Raw genomic sequence first — 14,543 nt, forward strand, 5'->3', positions numbered from 1 at the left:
GTATCAACAGCGCTGAGCTGCCTTGATCCAGATGCCATCTTGAGAGCGACTAGGACAGTCTCCGTCCCATGGCCCGGGCGAAAGCCAGACTGGAATGGGTCCAAGGCGGATGTCTCATCCAGGAAAACCTGTAACTTCCAGCTCACATACTGTATCAACCATGGCGGGTAGGTCCTGGCGGAGAGTCAGGATTTTATCTGTGAAATATGTCGCAAAAGCCTCAGAGCCAATATCCAATTCTCTACCATTTTGATTGCCTGATGGCAAGACTGTTAATGACCCAATTACTATAAAAAGTTGGGCTGGGCGTGACTTCGCAGACTCTATGCATAGAACTCTTTCTTAGCGGACTTCATAGCCCCTTCATAAACGTTCTATAAGAGGTTCTTGACTCTTCATCACGAACATGTCACCACACTCGCTCTAGTCGTCTAAGTTGCCATTTCATCCTCAGCAGCTCCATGGTATACCACGGGGCAATTTTGGTGCGACAACGAAGAGGGCACCGGGGAGTGATATCATCGATGGCAGTGAAGGACTGGGAGTACCAGTCCTCCACTAACTCATTCAGTGACCTGCCAGGGAGCATCGGATCCCGCAGGGCCTCCTGAAACTGCTCTGGGTCCATTTGGCTCCATGAGCGAACATATATCCGTTCACCGCCTAAACAAGAGGGAAGTTTGAGGTCTAACCAGGCTTTCAGGGCACAATGATCTGACCATGGAACTGGCTCCACTGCCACCAGATCTGGTAATATACCTGCCCCAAAGATCAAATCCAGCGTGTGACCGGCCTGATGTGTGGGAGCAGATACAAATGGACGACAATAGGTCCTGTGCCTGCTAAGATGCTGCGTCATCAACATGGACGTTGAAATCTCCCAGAACTAATAGCCTGGGGAAGTCCAATGCCCAGGTGGGCATAGCATCCAGCAGGAAGGCTTTCTGGTGGTGCAGTAGACAGTCGGTACACCACCCAGATTGCCAAACTCTCCTCAGCTTCCCACACTAAACCGACACACTCAATGCCAGCAATGTTTGGGGCAGGAGGCACCCTGAAAGAAAAAGAATTCTGGACAAAAACAGCAACTCCCCCCGCCCCCCCCCATTTGTCCGAGACTGGTGGAGGACAGAGAACCCGGGCAGGGTAAACTGATTTAAGGCAACAGTGTCTCCTTCCCGCACCCAGGTCTCCGTCATACATGCCAGGTCCACAGATCTTATGTGTGACTGTGTAAGAACATAAGAGGAGCCATGTTGGATCAGACCAATGGTCCATCCAGTCCAACACTCTGTGCCAAAAAAGCCCAAGGAGCCATTAGCTGGTCCCTCAGTGGATCTGTTCACCTGATTTGACGGGTTCCACAACTGGTGGTGCCAGAAGGATTCCTGAGCTTTTTGCGTCATGCAAAGGCTCCTTGTGTGGGAGGGAAGCCCTAGAAATCTACAGGCTCCAGCCTCACCTCTACACAGAAAAAACTATACAGAGTTCCCCGTATTCATACAGCCTGCATTTCTTCAATGCGCAAGGCAACTGCTATCATTCTCTGATTGCATTTATTTGTTGCATTAGATGCTCCAGATGCATTTAGGCACAATGGGAAGCCATGATTAATTTTAATTCACTTTGGTCAGTGGAATTGCCTGAATGAAAGCCACACCACTAATTATAGTCTTTTACAGCCCTTCAAATCGTTATCTGAAGCCATGATCTGAAGTTCATCTTAACTATTGTTTCATGTGGTGGTGGGGATGATGATGATGAATTTCAATCCCACCCTCCACTCTAAATCTCAGAGTCTCAGAGTGACGCATAATCTCCTTCACCTTCTTCCCCCACAACAGACACCCTGAACGTTTTTGCACTAACCTTGCTCTGATGTTACTCCGTGCCAGGCTTCTGTTTCTCTCCGGAGCAAGCTAGCGATTTTGCACCAGCTGCTCCGCACTGCCATTTTAAGAACATAAGAACATAAGAGAAGCCATGTTGGATCAGGCCAACGGCCCATCAAGTCCAACACTCTGTGTCACACAGTGGCAAAAAATTTTATATACACACATACACTGTGGCTAATAGCCACTGATGGACCTGTGCTCCATATATTTATCTAAACCCTTCTTGAAGGTGGCTATACTTGTGGCCGCCACCACCTCCTGTGGCAGTGAATTCCACATGTTGATCACCCTTTGGGTGAAGAAGTACTTCCTTTTATCCGTTTTAATCTTTCTGCTCAGCAATTTCATCGAATGCCCACGAGTTCTTGTATTGTGAGAAAGGGAGAAAAGTACTTCTTTCTCTACTTTCTCCATCCCATGCATTATCTTGTAAACCTCTATCATGTCACCCCGCAGTCGACGTTTCTCCAAGCTAAAGAGCCCCAAGCGTTTCAACCTTTCTTCATAGGGAAAGTGCTCCAGCCCTTTAATCATTCTAGTTGCCCTTCTCTGGGCTTTCTCCAATGCTATAATATCCTTTTTGAGGTGCGGCGACCAGAACTGCACACAGTACTCCAAATGAGACCGCACCATCGATTTATACAGGGGCATTATGATACTGGCTGATTTGTTTTCAATTCCCTTCCTAATAATTCCCAGCATTTTGTGCCAGGGTAACCCATAATTTGCCACACTGCAATGTAAACCTGTTTTTTCAGATTTACACTGCCACATAGCAAATCACAAGTTGCCCCAGCACAAAATAGCAGCATGGAGCAGCTGGTGCAAAATTGCTAGCTTGCTCTGGAGAAAACAGAAGCCTGGCATGGAGCAACGTCGGAGCAAGGTTAGTGCGAAAACAGTCCCTGTGAGGTGGTTGGGGCTGAGAGAGCTTTCACAGAATCTGCCCTTTCAAGGACAACTCTGCGAGAGCTATAGCTGACCCATGGCCATTCCAGCAGCTGCAAGTGGAGGAGTGGGGAATCAAACCTGGTTCTCCCAGAAAAGAGTCTGCATGCTTAACCACTATTATATAAATGCAAACCTCCTGGCTAAATCTTGGTTTCATTCTGGCTTCTTTCCTTGTGAGGACATGTCAGCTCGTGGCTTATTTTCACTATGGCTAGTTTGTGAAACCTGGATCCCCCTCCTAAACCATCAGTCAGATCTTGGTTTGCTTCAACAATAGCTGAATTCATTGCACTTTCTTTGAAACCTGGGATGGTGTTGCTGAGAAACAAGCCGGGATTAAGCTAGGGTGGTCATACATTACATGACGATGTAGTTAAGGATAACTGTGCTTCAATCCTGGTTTGGTGGACTAAGTCATAGAATCATAGAGTTGGAAGGGATCTTCAAAGTCATCTAGCCGAACCCCCTGCACAATGCAGGAAACTCACAAACACCTCCCTCTAAAGTCACAGAATCCGCATTGCTGTCAGATGGCCATCTAGCCTCTGTTTAAAAACCTCCAAGGAAGGAGAGCCCACCACCTCCCAGGGAGGAAACATGTTTGGAAGGTGGTGGGCTCACCTTCCTTGAAGGACCTGCTTGTGAAGGCTACCCTGCCCAGCCTAGAAGATTTCTGAGAGTGAAAATTAACTTTTATTTTCAAAAGAGATTTGCAGTACGGTTCAGTGGGAATCTGCTATTTAGAATGGGGAAGTCTTTTTTTAAAAAAATCCCACTGGATCTGAAACAACTCTTTGGAACATGGCCTAGATCTTTAAGCTATTCCAGTTCCCACCTAAAATAGGGGAAACTCTGAAGTTGTTTTTTCCCCCTCCTTCACTTTGTTCTTTGAGAGCTGATAGAGATGCTGGCTGGGCAGGTTCTTCTCTTCTATGAGACAGCTTTTTCACCTGGCAGTGGAGCTCAGGTAAGGTTATTTGTTTATCATTTTGGATTCCTACCGTGCCCTCCCACAAGCAGGCTCAGGGAAGCTTAACAACATAATGAACATGGCTGGTGCATGGGAGTAGGCCAAGTAGGCAGCTGCCAAGGGCACCACCTGGTCTAGGGGGCTCCATTAGGTGCCCCCTCTCCCCATGCACAGACTCCATGGAGTGCAGACACTGCCCGGCCAGTTTTGCATTCCGGGGTCTGTTACAGATCCGGGAAACACAGAAGCAGACGGACACACAGTGCACTCCTCCAAGCCTGGCAGGGATAAATTAACCAATTGTAAAAGCTGAAGAAGAGCCAATTGAAGTTTCTAAAAATTGGCTCCTGTTGAAGTTGTCTGCTGCCACTCACCCTTCCTGCTCTACTTGAACAGAGCCAGGGGGTGGGAGCCATAGCTCAGTGGCATGCACAAGGTCTTCTCCCTGGCACCTCCAGCTAAAAGGATCAAGTAGTATTCTTGCAATTTTTATTACTTAATCTCACAATTTTTTAAAAAAAATAAAATTTAAAATAAAAAAAACCTTTAAATTAAAAATGTAAATAGTTTCAAGTTTCTTCATTTCTCCTACAATTCTGTTTTTTAAATTTCGGGGCGGGGGGCAGCTTGCCTATGGCACCAGAAACCCTAACACCAGCCCTGATAATAAAGACATTAAAAACCAGTTAAAATAAATTCTAAAGAGAATTATACAATTTAGAAACAATGAAAGATGGTGAAACATGCATTGCAGTCATAACATGAGCCTCATGAGCTGAACAAAAGGAAATGGAGTCAAGGGGAGTCAAAGAGCATCTGTGCCCCAAGTGGACAGGGGGGTGGGCTCTTGCTCTCTCTATAAGGTGCTTTCAAAAGAATACTTTTGTATTTCACACAGCATCTTGGATTCAAAGAAAATGTAGGTTTTGTGCAGTGTTCCTGCTGTGTGACACTAAGAGACGGAATTTTTTTCCTCATATGTCAGAGAACAACAAATTGACCCTTTAAAGACTATCTGTGCTTCAAAGCCTCCCCCAATTTCTCACTACTTTTTGCTCTGAACATTTCCCGGCTTCTAACAGTATCCTCAAGACCAACATTTTTAAAGAGTCCCAGAGTAGGAGTGCTAAAGACTGTAACCCCAAATGTAATGCCTACATTTCCACTACATAAAATGATTCACTCATTGCACTTGAACACGTGGGATACAGTCTGTAATAACTTTAGTTAGAACAAAGTTTTGTTAGTCTTTAAAATGCCCTGTGGCACAGAGTGGTAAAGCTGCAGTACTGCAGTTCGAGCTCTCCGCTCACAACCAAAGTTCGATCCTGGCGGAAGCTGGGTTCAGGTAGCCAGCTCCAGGTCAACTCAGTCTTCTATCCTTCCGAGGTTGGTAAAATGAGTACCCAGCTTGCTGGGGGGAAAGGGTAGATGATGGGGAAGGCAATGGCAAACCACCCCGTTAAAAAGCCTGCCATGAAAACGTGAAAGCAACATCACCCCAGAATCAGAAATGACTGGTGCTTATTGTCAAGTTCCCAGTTTCCCTTCAATAATTATGACTGTCCATGTATTTGGATAAGCATTTATTATAAGGCAGGATACACAGACATTGACACGCAGTCAGTGTGGAAACTGGCATACAGCAAAACAGACATTGGTTATATTCTCTTGCAGGGGCCCTTATCAGCGTGCCTTATTTTAGGGTGTGAAGACAGTTTAAACTTAGTGGTTACACATCACACACACACACACAACCAAGCACTCTGCAAGACATCCCGAGAGAGGAGCCGTGGCCTTGAGTGCCAAGCGGTGTCCCAGCTCCCAGGAGGTGGGCTGTTAAGTTTTGTTTCTCCAGCAGTGTCAGCGCAGGGTTCATCGAGGCTTCAACAATGAGAGGACTCTTTTCTTTTGAAAATAAGTTTCATTTATTGAATACACAATGTTACTCTTGCAGAAGGTCTTTGAGAGTGATAACATATGGGGAAACAAGCACTAGCATTTATGGGGGTACATCAAAGCCTGGGGGCTTTAAATCATTCTCATAATAAAGTTACATTCTACTTTCAGAGGTGTTTGATTCACACGCCTGTTATCTCTCTCTAGCTGGGCCATATCCACTCCCCCTCCGGCCAATGCCCTTGCGGTGCCTGGGAAGCGGCGGCGGTGTCTTTTTGCACTCCCAGGCCGTTTATTGCTTTTGGCACCCAATTCCCTCCCACCTCTCTCTTCCCCCTCAGGCATACCTAAGATTCTACTGGGGATCACTGGGGTTAGTCTTAAGCAAACAAACACTATAGGCAATATGGTTAGTATCAATAAGGTTATAGAACACAAGCTGACATACTGCCCCCCTAAGCTCTTGCTCGGGGTTTTTCTGGGTGCAGTAGGTAAAATTGCTTAAGTAGTTGAGGAGCATTGAGGTCGGCTTTCACCCATTCATCACAGCTGGGCGGGAAATAACGCCAGCGCACTAGATACTGCAGAACCCCCCTGTGTATTTTAGAGTCGAGGATTTCTTTCACTTCGTGGTGTTTCTGACCCCGCACCAGAATAGGCTCCGGCTTGGGGCTCCGGGGATGCCACCTCGAACCACCCGGATCTCGTCGGATAAGACTGCAATGGAAAACGGGGTGTATTTTACTGAATAGTTTGGGCAAGTCCAGTTCTACGGTCACTTTATTGATCACCCGTTTGATCCGAAAGGGACCCAAGAATCGATATGCCAGTTTTCAGGAGGTCTGGGGTAATGGGAGGTTTTTGGTTGATAGAAACACAGTCTCTCCAATTTTAAAGTCCCACCCCGGGCTGTGTTTTTTGTCGAATTGGGCTTTATTGTCCTTTTTAGCCTCCTCCAGGTTCTCCTGGATGACTTTCCAGGAGCTCTCCAGAGTCTTCCACCATTGTTGACATTCCGGTGAAATTGGGGGTGTGCTGCCCCCGGGAAGGGTTAGAAACGGCTTCCCCTCGTAACCATGCACTGCCCGGAAAGGGGAGACTTTAATGGACCCGTGCAAACTGTACTCCGCAAACGGCAATAGTTCCAACCAGTTGGACTGTTGAAAGTTCACATAGCACCTTAAGTATTGCTCAAGAAGCCCGTTCACCCGCTCGCTTTGGCCGTCCGTCTGCGGGTGGTAAGCTGAACTCAGTCCCTGCTCCATGCCAATCAGTCTGCAGAACTCCCACCAGAAGTTGGCAACGAACTGTGGCCCGCGGTCGCTAATGACCTTATCTGGGAACGAGTGAATCCGGGCCACGTGCACAAAGAACAAGTGGGCCAGTTCTTTGGCTGTTGGGAGTTTTTTGCAGGGAATAAAATGAGCTTGCTTAGAGAAAGTGTCCACTACTACTAGTATCACTGTTCGGCCCTTCAAGGGGGGTAGTTCCACAATAAAGTCCATTGAAACCACGGACCAGGGTCGCTCTGCCGAGGGGAGGGGTTGGAGGAGACCCGGTACCTTTCCCCCCCCCCTCCTTTTTGCCATGAGACAAGTGGGGCAAGTTTGTACAAATTCCGAAATGTCCTTTTTCATTTGCGGCCACCAGAATTGTCTGTGCACCATGTGGAGGGTTTTTACGTAGCCGAAATGCCCAGCCAGCTTGCTGGTGTGGCAATGTTGGAGCACTTCTACTCTGAGAGACTTGGGGACGTAGAGCTTTCCTTCGTGGTACCAGAAGGCCCCCCTCTCCTTTCTCCAACCCCTCGGGCCGGTCTTTCCCCTCCGCCTCAGCTTCCGAGATGAGCTTGTTCCCCCCCCCCATGGGCTCTTGGGCTGCGCCGCCGTTTTTGAGCGGGTTTGCACGGCTCCAGCCACCGCTTCCGGGGGAACTAGGGAGTCTATGACCTCCTCCCGCTGGCTCTCGTGCTGGGGCAGCTGGGAGAGCGCATCTGCTAAAAAGTTCTTGGACCCCGGAATGTGGCGGAGAGTAAAGTCAAACTTCGCAAAGAACCCGGCCCACCGTATCTGCTTCCCCGTTAACTTTCTACGCCCGGTGAGGGCCTCTAGGTTCCTATGATCCATCCAGATTTCAAAGGGGACTCGGGCTCCCTCCAGCCATGATCGCCATGTCTTTAAGGCGAAAGTGACCGCGTAGGCTTCTTTGTCCCACACCGACCAATCCCTCTGCTCGCTTGAGAATTTCCTGGAGATATATGCACAGGGTCTCAAGCAGCCCCTCTCATCTTTCTGCATCAATATTGCCCCTACGGCCGTGTCGGAGGCATCGCATTGAACCACGAAGGGCTTAAGTTCGTTTGGGTGCACTAGCACAGGCTCGCTTGTGAAGAGGCGCTTCAAGGTGTCAAACGCCTCCTGACACTGGCTAGTCCAGTTCAGCTTCGCGCCTGGCTTTTTCGCCTCGGGCCCCTTCCCTTTGGTCTGCAACAAGTCTGTGAGGGGCAGGGCCACCTGGGCGAACCCCTGTATGAATGTTCTGTAAAAATTCGCGAATCCGATGAAAGATTGGAGCTGTCTACGTGTCCTCGGGGGCTCCCAATCCAAGACCGCCTGTATTTTCGCTGGGTCCATGGCTAATCCCCTCCCCAAGACCCGGAAGCCCAAGTAGTCTAGTTCCTCCTTGTGGAATTCACACTTGGACAATTTGGCATACAGTTTATTTTGATATAGGGTGGTTAGGACCTCCCGGACTAATTTCACATGGGAGGGCATGTCCTTTGAATAAATAATGATGTCATCAAGGTACACCACCACCACCCCGATACAGGTACTTCCGCAGGACTTCATTGATAAAGTTCACGAAAACCCCCGGGGCTCCCTGAAGCCCGAACGGCATCACCAGATACTCAAATTGTCCCATTGGCGTGTTGAACACCGTCTTCCATTCATCCCCCTCTTTTATTCTGACTCTGAAGTAAGCTTCCCGCAAATCCAGTTTCGTAAATATCGACCCCTCTGAGACCGCACTCAGCAGGTCCTTGATCAAGGGGATGGGGTAGGCGTTGGACATTGAAATCCCATTAATCCCGCGAAAATCTGTGCAAAGTCTAAGGCTCCCATCCTTCTTCTTGCGGAAGAGGACCGGGGCGGCGTGCGGCGCGGTGGCCGGGCGGATGAACCCCCTGCAGAGGTTCTTGTCAAGGAACTTTCTCAGCTCCTCTTTCCCTGCCCACCCCATCAAGTACAGTTTGGCTTTTGGTAGTGGCTGATCGGGAATGAGCTCTATAGCACAATCGGTGGCCCGGTGGGGCGGCAGCTCATCTGCCTCAATTTCGCTGAACACCCCTTTCAGGTCTCTATACTCTTTTGGGATAGTCCTTACTTCCTCTATGGTCACACATGGTTTTTCATTTTGGGGTGGGGGTCGGGGGGCCCAGGATTCCCGCCACAGATGGGAGATGCACCTCCGATCCAAAAAGTCTATTGTGTGCTCTCCCCATTGAATGTCCGTTTGGTGCCTGGCCAGCCACCCGACCCCCAATACAATGTCAAACGAACACGAGGGGGCGATTACGAACACTTCTAAGTCCCAGTGGTCCTCCACCCCCATGAGTATTTCTTGTGTCTGTTCTACACACGGCTCCCCCCTTATTTGCGTCCTGTCCATCTGTTCGAACTCAAGGGGCCGGGAAAGGCGTTCTCTGGCTGTCTCTAACATGTCCACCAGCCGCGGGGTTATAATCTCCTGCGTTCACCCTGAGTCTATGAGGGCTCGGGCATGTACAAAATGCTTAAGTTTCATGTTCAACAAAGTCAATGGGATGAACATCAGTTCCCCCAAAACTCTCACCCGTAGTGGTGCCGCTTTCTCCGGGACCTGCCGCTGGGCACCTTCTAGTGCAGGTCGGTCTTGTTTCCCGCCGGCTCAGCTTCCCACGAGTCTTCCCCTAGCTCCTCAAGCATTATAGAATCCTCGTCAAGCACCATCGACAGTGCGGTGCTGCTGCGGCCTGACTCCTTCGGCTTGCCCGGCTTCTTGATACTGCCCGGTGGCCCTTTAGCGGACGGGGTGCTGGTCCGGGTCTTCTCAGGGCAGTTGGCGGCCAGGTGGTTGGGGTCCCCGCACTGGTAGCACTTGCGGGTCCCCGAGAAAACCTTGGGGGTTGCTCCTCCCCCCCCGGTCTTCCTTACCTCCGGCTTGGGCGCAGGCCGTGTGTCTCGGCTGGGTCGGCTCTGGAGCCCCTGGCGCTGGATCGCCACCTCCTTCATGTTGGTTTCGATTTCTCCTGCGAACTGGATCCAGCCGACCAGGGTGTCGGGTCAGACTTGCCCCAGGGCCCGGTCCAGCAAGCCTGGATTCAGCCCTTTCTTGTAAGCCCGGATCTTCATGGCCTCGCTCCATCCTTTGATTTTGCAGCTGTGGTTTCGGAACTCCAGGGAGTACTCTCTAATGGATTTGTTCCCTTGGCGGAGCCCATCTATGGCCGCGATCGCAAGTGTCTCCCTCAGGGGGTCCTCGAATTGCGACAGGAGCGCTTGCAGGAACCCGGCCACAGTGGCCACTTCCGTGGCCTCGAAGAGCGTCACGTACCACATCTGTGCCTCTCCCTCCAGCTTCGACCCCAGGTAGGCCACCCAGCTATGCTCATCGTGGAAGGACGACCCCCAGTAATGCATGTAGCTGTTGGCTTGGATTATGAAGTATTCCACTTTGTCTGCACTTCCGTCAAAGGTGACATGCAGCTCTCGGGTCTTCACTTTCGCTCCTGGCGCCGGGGGGGCGGCGGGTCCCGCCGGCACCGGTGGCGCGGCTGGCTGAGTTGGGGTCGGGGCCGCCGCTCCGGTCACCCTCCCCGCGATGCCCGCGATCGCTCGGTCGACCTGCCTCTGCACCTCACTCAGGGTTAGTTTCATGGTGATGTTCATCTCCCGCCGGAGATCGCGCCCCAATATTTCCATCTCCCGCCGGAGCTCTTCCATCGTATTGGGTTTCGGGGAGGAGGCTCGCGAGTCGCCCTCGTCCTCCTCGCCATCGCCATTACCCTGTTGGCTGCTTGTCTTTTTTGGCTCCGTGCTCCGCCCGGACCCCTCCGTCCCGGTGGGCTCGCTGGCCATGTCGGGCGAGTCTCCATGTTCCTCCGGGTCCCCGGGGTTGCAGAGGATGTTGGCGTGTCGCTGCACTGCTTCGTCCATCAGGGTGGTGGACGTGCGGTGCTTCCACGTCTTTGGGGTGATGAAGAGCACCTGACTGCTCACTTTCCTCGGCTTTCGTTTCTCGGTAACGTACCACGCCGGGGACCCCAGTAGTTCTGGGATGCAGGGCTCTCGGTCGTCGGGTGCTTCTGTAGCCATTCTCTAGAAGTGACTCGCGCCGATAAGCCCCTTTTAAGGGATCACTCTCAAAATGTCAGCGCAGGGTTCATCGAGGCTTCAACAATGAGAGGACTCTTTTCTTTTGAAAATAAGTTTCATTTGTTGAATACACAATGTTACTCTTGCAGAAGGTCTTTGAGAGTGATAACATATGGGGAACAAGCACTAGCATTTATGGGGGTACATCAAAGCCTGGGGGCTTTAAATCATTCTCATAATAAAGTTACATTCTACTTTCAGAGGTGTTTGATTCACAAGCCTGTTATCTCTCTCTAGCTGGGCCATATCCACTCCCCCTCCGGCCAATGTCCTTGCGGCGCCTGGGAAGCAGCGGCGGTGTCTTTTTGCACTCCCAGGCCGTTTATTGCTTTTGGCGCCCAATTCCCTCCCACCTCTCTCTTCCCCCTCAGGCATACCTAAGATTCTACTGGGGATCACTGGGGTTAGTCTTAAGCAAACAAACACTATAGGCAATATGGTTAGTATCAATAAGGTTATAGAACACAAGCTGACAGCAGCCTCAACATACATTCCTCAGGTTACATCAAGCAGATACAGATCATGGCAAGGAACTGGACATACTACCCCCCTTAAGTGGCCCCTTGGGGTTCTGAGGGAAATTTCTTATAAAACTTAAGAATCAAATAGGGAGTGTTTACTTGGGAAGATGGCACCCATTCACTGTGGGAAGGAGGAAAATGTAACCATTTAATTAAAAAATTCAGTGTCCCTTTTTTCAGTTTCCATCTTAAGCCCCACCCCCCACCCCGGTTTGTTGTCCGTTAGGAATGCCTTTTGTGGGCGCATCATGCCCTGCCTAATTGGGAGGGGTGAATAATGAATCAGTCATCTTCTCCCTTTGGCTATCATGTTGTGGTAGGTGGGAGAGAGCGTCTGCCAGGAAGTTATGTGTTCCTGGGATGTGCTTGAGGACAAAGTTGAATTTGGAAAAGAACCCCGCCCATCTGATTTGCTTGACTGTTAGCTTTTTTTAGGCGCAGAGTGCTTCTAGATTTTTATTCACACCTCAAAGCTCATGATGTGCTCACCCCACCTAATGTGAGGCTCATGTCTGGCCAGCCACTCCACTCCTAATACTAAGTCAAAAGAGGAGGAGGGGGCGATCACAGAAATCTCTGACTCCCAATGGGGGCCTATCCCCACCAGGAGTGGTTCTGTTTCGTGGGTGCAGGACTCCCCACACATGAGCCTTCCATCCATTTGCTCAAATTGAATCACCTGATGTAGGGGTGAGGAGGAAAGTCCCATAGCTTCCACTAATTTGGGAGTTGTTCTGTTTCTAGTGCACCCTGAATCTAGTAGGGCGCACACATGCATGAAGCGTTTAAGCTTCGGATTCAATAAAGTCAAAGGGATAAAAAACAAAGTTAGCAGCGCTGATACTTCCCCAACCTGCCAGTTTGCTCTGCTTACGACAGGTTGTTCCTATTTCCTGCCAGTAGTTCAGTATCAGTCTTCCCGTCCGAGCTCCGCGCCATGGAGGTGTCGTCCTCTTGCTTGCTGCCACCTGGGTCTTGCAGAGGCTCACGTCCCAGCGGGCCGCTGCTCCCTCCACTTGGGATCCGAGGTAGTCCACTGGACTGGCTTTCCGGGGAAGGTGTCTCCCCAATAGTGGAGGTAGCTGTTGGCTTGGATCACGAAGTGATTGATCTGTTCTAGGTCCCCATTGAACGTGGCTGATATCTCCCAGGACCCCACTCTCTCTTGGACTGGGCCAGGTGGAGGGATTGGTTGGCCTCTGCCTGCACCATCTCAAGCCAGTGGGGCAAGTTGGGCCAAGGCTTGGTTGCAGTTCAGCCTGCTGAAATCATTTTATTTAATTCTGAGGCAGTGTTGCTGTGAGCTGCCTCACTACAGCTATTTGTCTGACTCATGCTTGGGGGGGGGGGGGAATTGAAGATGACCCCCTGGGAAGCGTTGCCTGACTGTAGCCACGGCGTGTGTGTAAAGAGTGCCCGTTGTTTCAGGCCCCATATTTCTTCTTGCGCTTTCCTGTTGCCTCCACTTGTAACCATCTCCTTTTTTGCCTCTTCCCAGTGGGACGGAGTAGGACCGCTCCCGGACTGTGCGGAACCACCCAAAGGAATCCAGATGCTGTGGCACCCATCCATAGTCAAACCCTACCTCACACTTCTCTCCGAGTGCTCAAATCCAGACACCTTGGAAGGGGCAGCAGGCGCCTTGCAGAACCTGGCAGCAGGGAGCTGGAAGGTAGGACCCTCCCCCCCCCCCGCACCCCTGCTTCTCTCTCGGCTTGCCACTGCAGGCAACTCCAAGCAGCCTCTCCCTAGATTGGGGGAGGAACAAAGTCCAATGGGGATGGGTCTTTAAAATGCTTCTCACTCTTACATGTGTGACTGTGGTCTGATTTTGTGTCCAGCAACTGGAATATTCATCTGAGCAGACAGGTTAAAACGGATAAAAGGAAGTACTTCTTCACCCAAAGGGTGATTAACATGTGGAATTCACTGCCACAGGAGGTGGTGGCGTCCACAAGCATAGCCACCTTCAAGAAGGGGTTAGATAAAAATATGGAGCAGAGGTCCATCAGTGGCTATTAGCCACAGTGTGTGTGTGTGTGTGTGTGTGTGTGTGTGTATGTATATATATATATATTTGGCCGCTGTGTGACACAGAATGTTGGACTGGATGGGCCATTGGCCTGATCTAACATGGCTTCTCTTATGTTCTTATGTTCTTATCTGATGCCCACACGGTTAGATTAATTCTTAAAACTTCACTTTAAAGCGCTGATCCAAATCTGTAGCTCTGTCTGCTACTTTGATTTCAACAGGGCAGTCTCATTGCAGGAACACCCAAGTATATTTGTTGGCCCTAATTAACATCCCTGCTGGCAGCTTCCATCCAAGAGCCGGGGCAAAAGGAGAGGGCTCCTGGGGGGGGGGGGGGACTCCTCCACTGGCTTACCCTGAGACAAGAATCGATGCTGCTGCTGTTGCTGCTGCTGGAAATCCTCAGTCCTGTGCCAAGATGATGCCTGGGCTCCAATTGTGATTGAAGAGTCTCCTGTCAGTCTCCTGCTTTCTGGAGGCCTGCTTTATCTAAGCAAAGAAGCTGCTAATTCAATGTAATAATCTGTACAGGCCAGGTGGCAGGTAGAGCGAGCCCCTTATTTATTCTGCTGGTGCTTGCTAAGAATATTTCATCTCTCTGCAAGATGCATGTTTGTCATGTCCAAGGTAAGCCTGTCTGGCCAAACAATCACTCCTTCCAATGGGAGGTCAGTGGTACAACTGAGCCATGAATGAAATCATCTCTCTACCTACATAGGAAATGTGTATAGAAGCCATCTCTGTGTATCTCTCCAAGCGTCTTCATTCTGCTCTTTCAGTGTGGCACAAACGGGGGATGGGCCTCAAGGGGGGCCGTTTGCAGGAGAAAAAACAAATGGCGGGTCCTCCTCACATCTCC

At 50.3% G+C, this 14,543-nt stretch overlaps 1 protein-coding gene across 6 annotated transcripts in view; it reads left to right on the forward strand.

The window, feature by feature from the left end:
- CTNND2 (catenin delta 2) overlaps nt 1-14,543 on the forward strand; it is a 492,702-nt gene that overhangs the window by 358,496 nt on the left and 119,663 nt on the right. For all 6 annotated transcript variants that reach the window (XM_060244323.1, XM_060244322.1, XM_060244325.1 and 3 more), the window contains one exon: nt 13,149-13,322. In XM_060244323.1, the coding sequence (XP_060100306.1) occupies nt 13,149-13,322 (174 nt within the window). The remainder of the gene's footprint in view (nt 1-13,148; nt 13,323-14,543) is intronic.

The sequence above is a fragment of the Heteronotia binoei genome, chromosome 7 (assembly GCF_032191835.1).
Source record: "Heteronotia binoei isolate CCM8104 ecotype False Entrance Well chromosome 7, APGP_CSIRO_Hbin_v1, whole genome shotgun sequence".
Classification (NCBI taxonomy): Eukaryota; Metazoa; Chordata; class Lepidosauria; order Squamata; family Gekkonidae; genus Heteronotia; species Heteronotia binoei.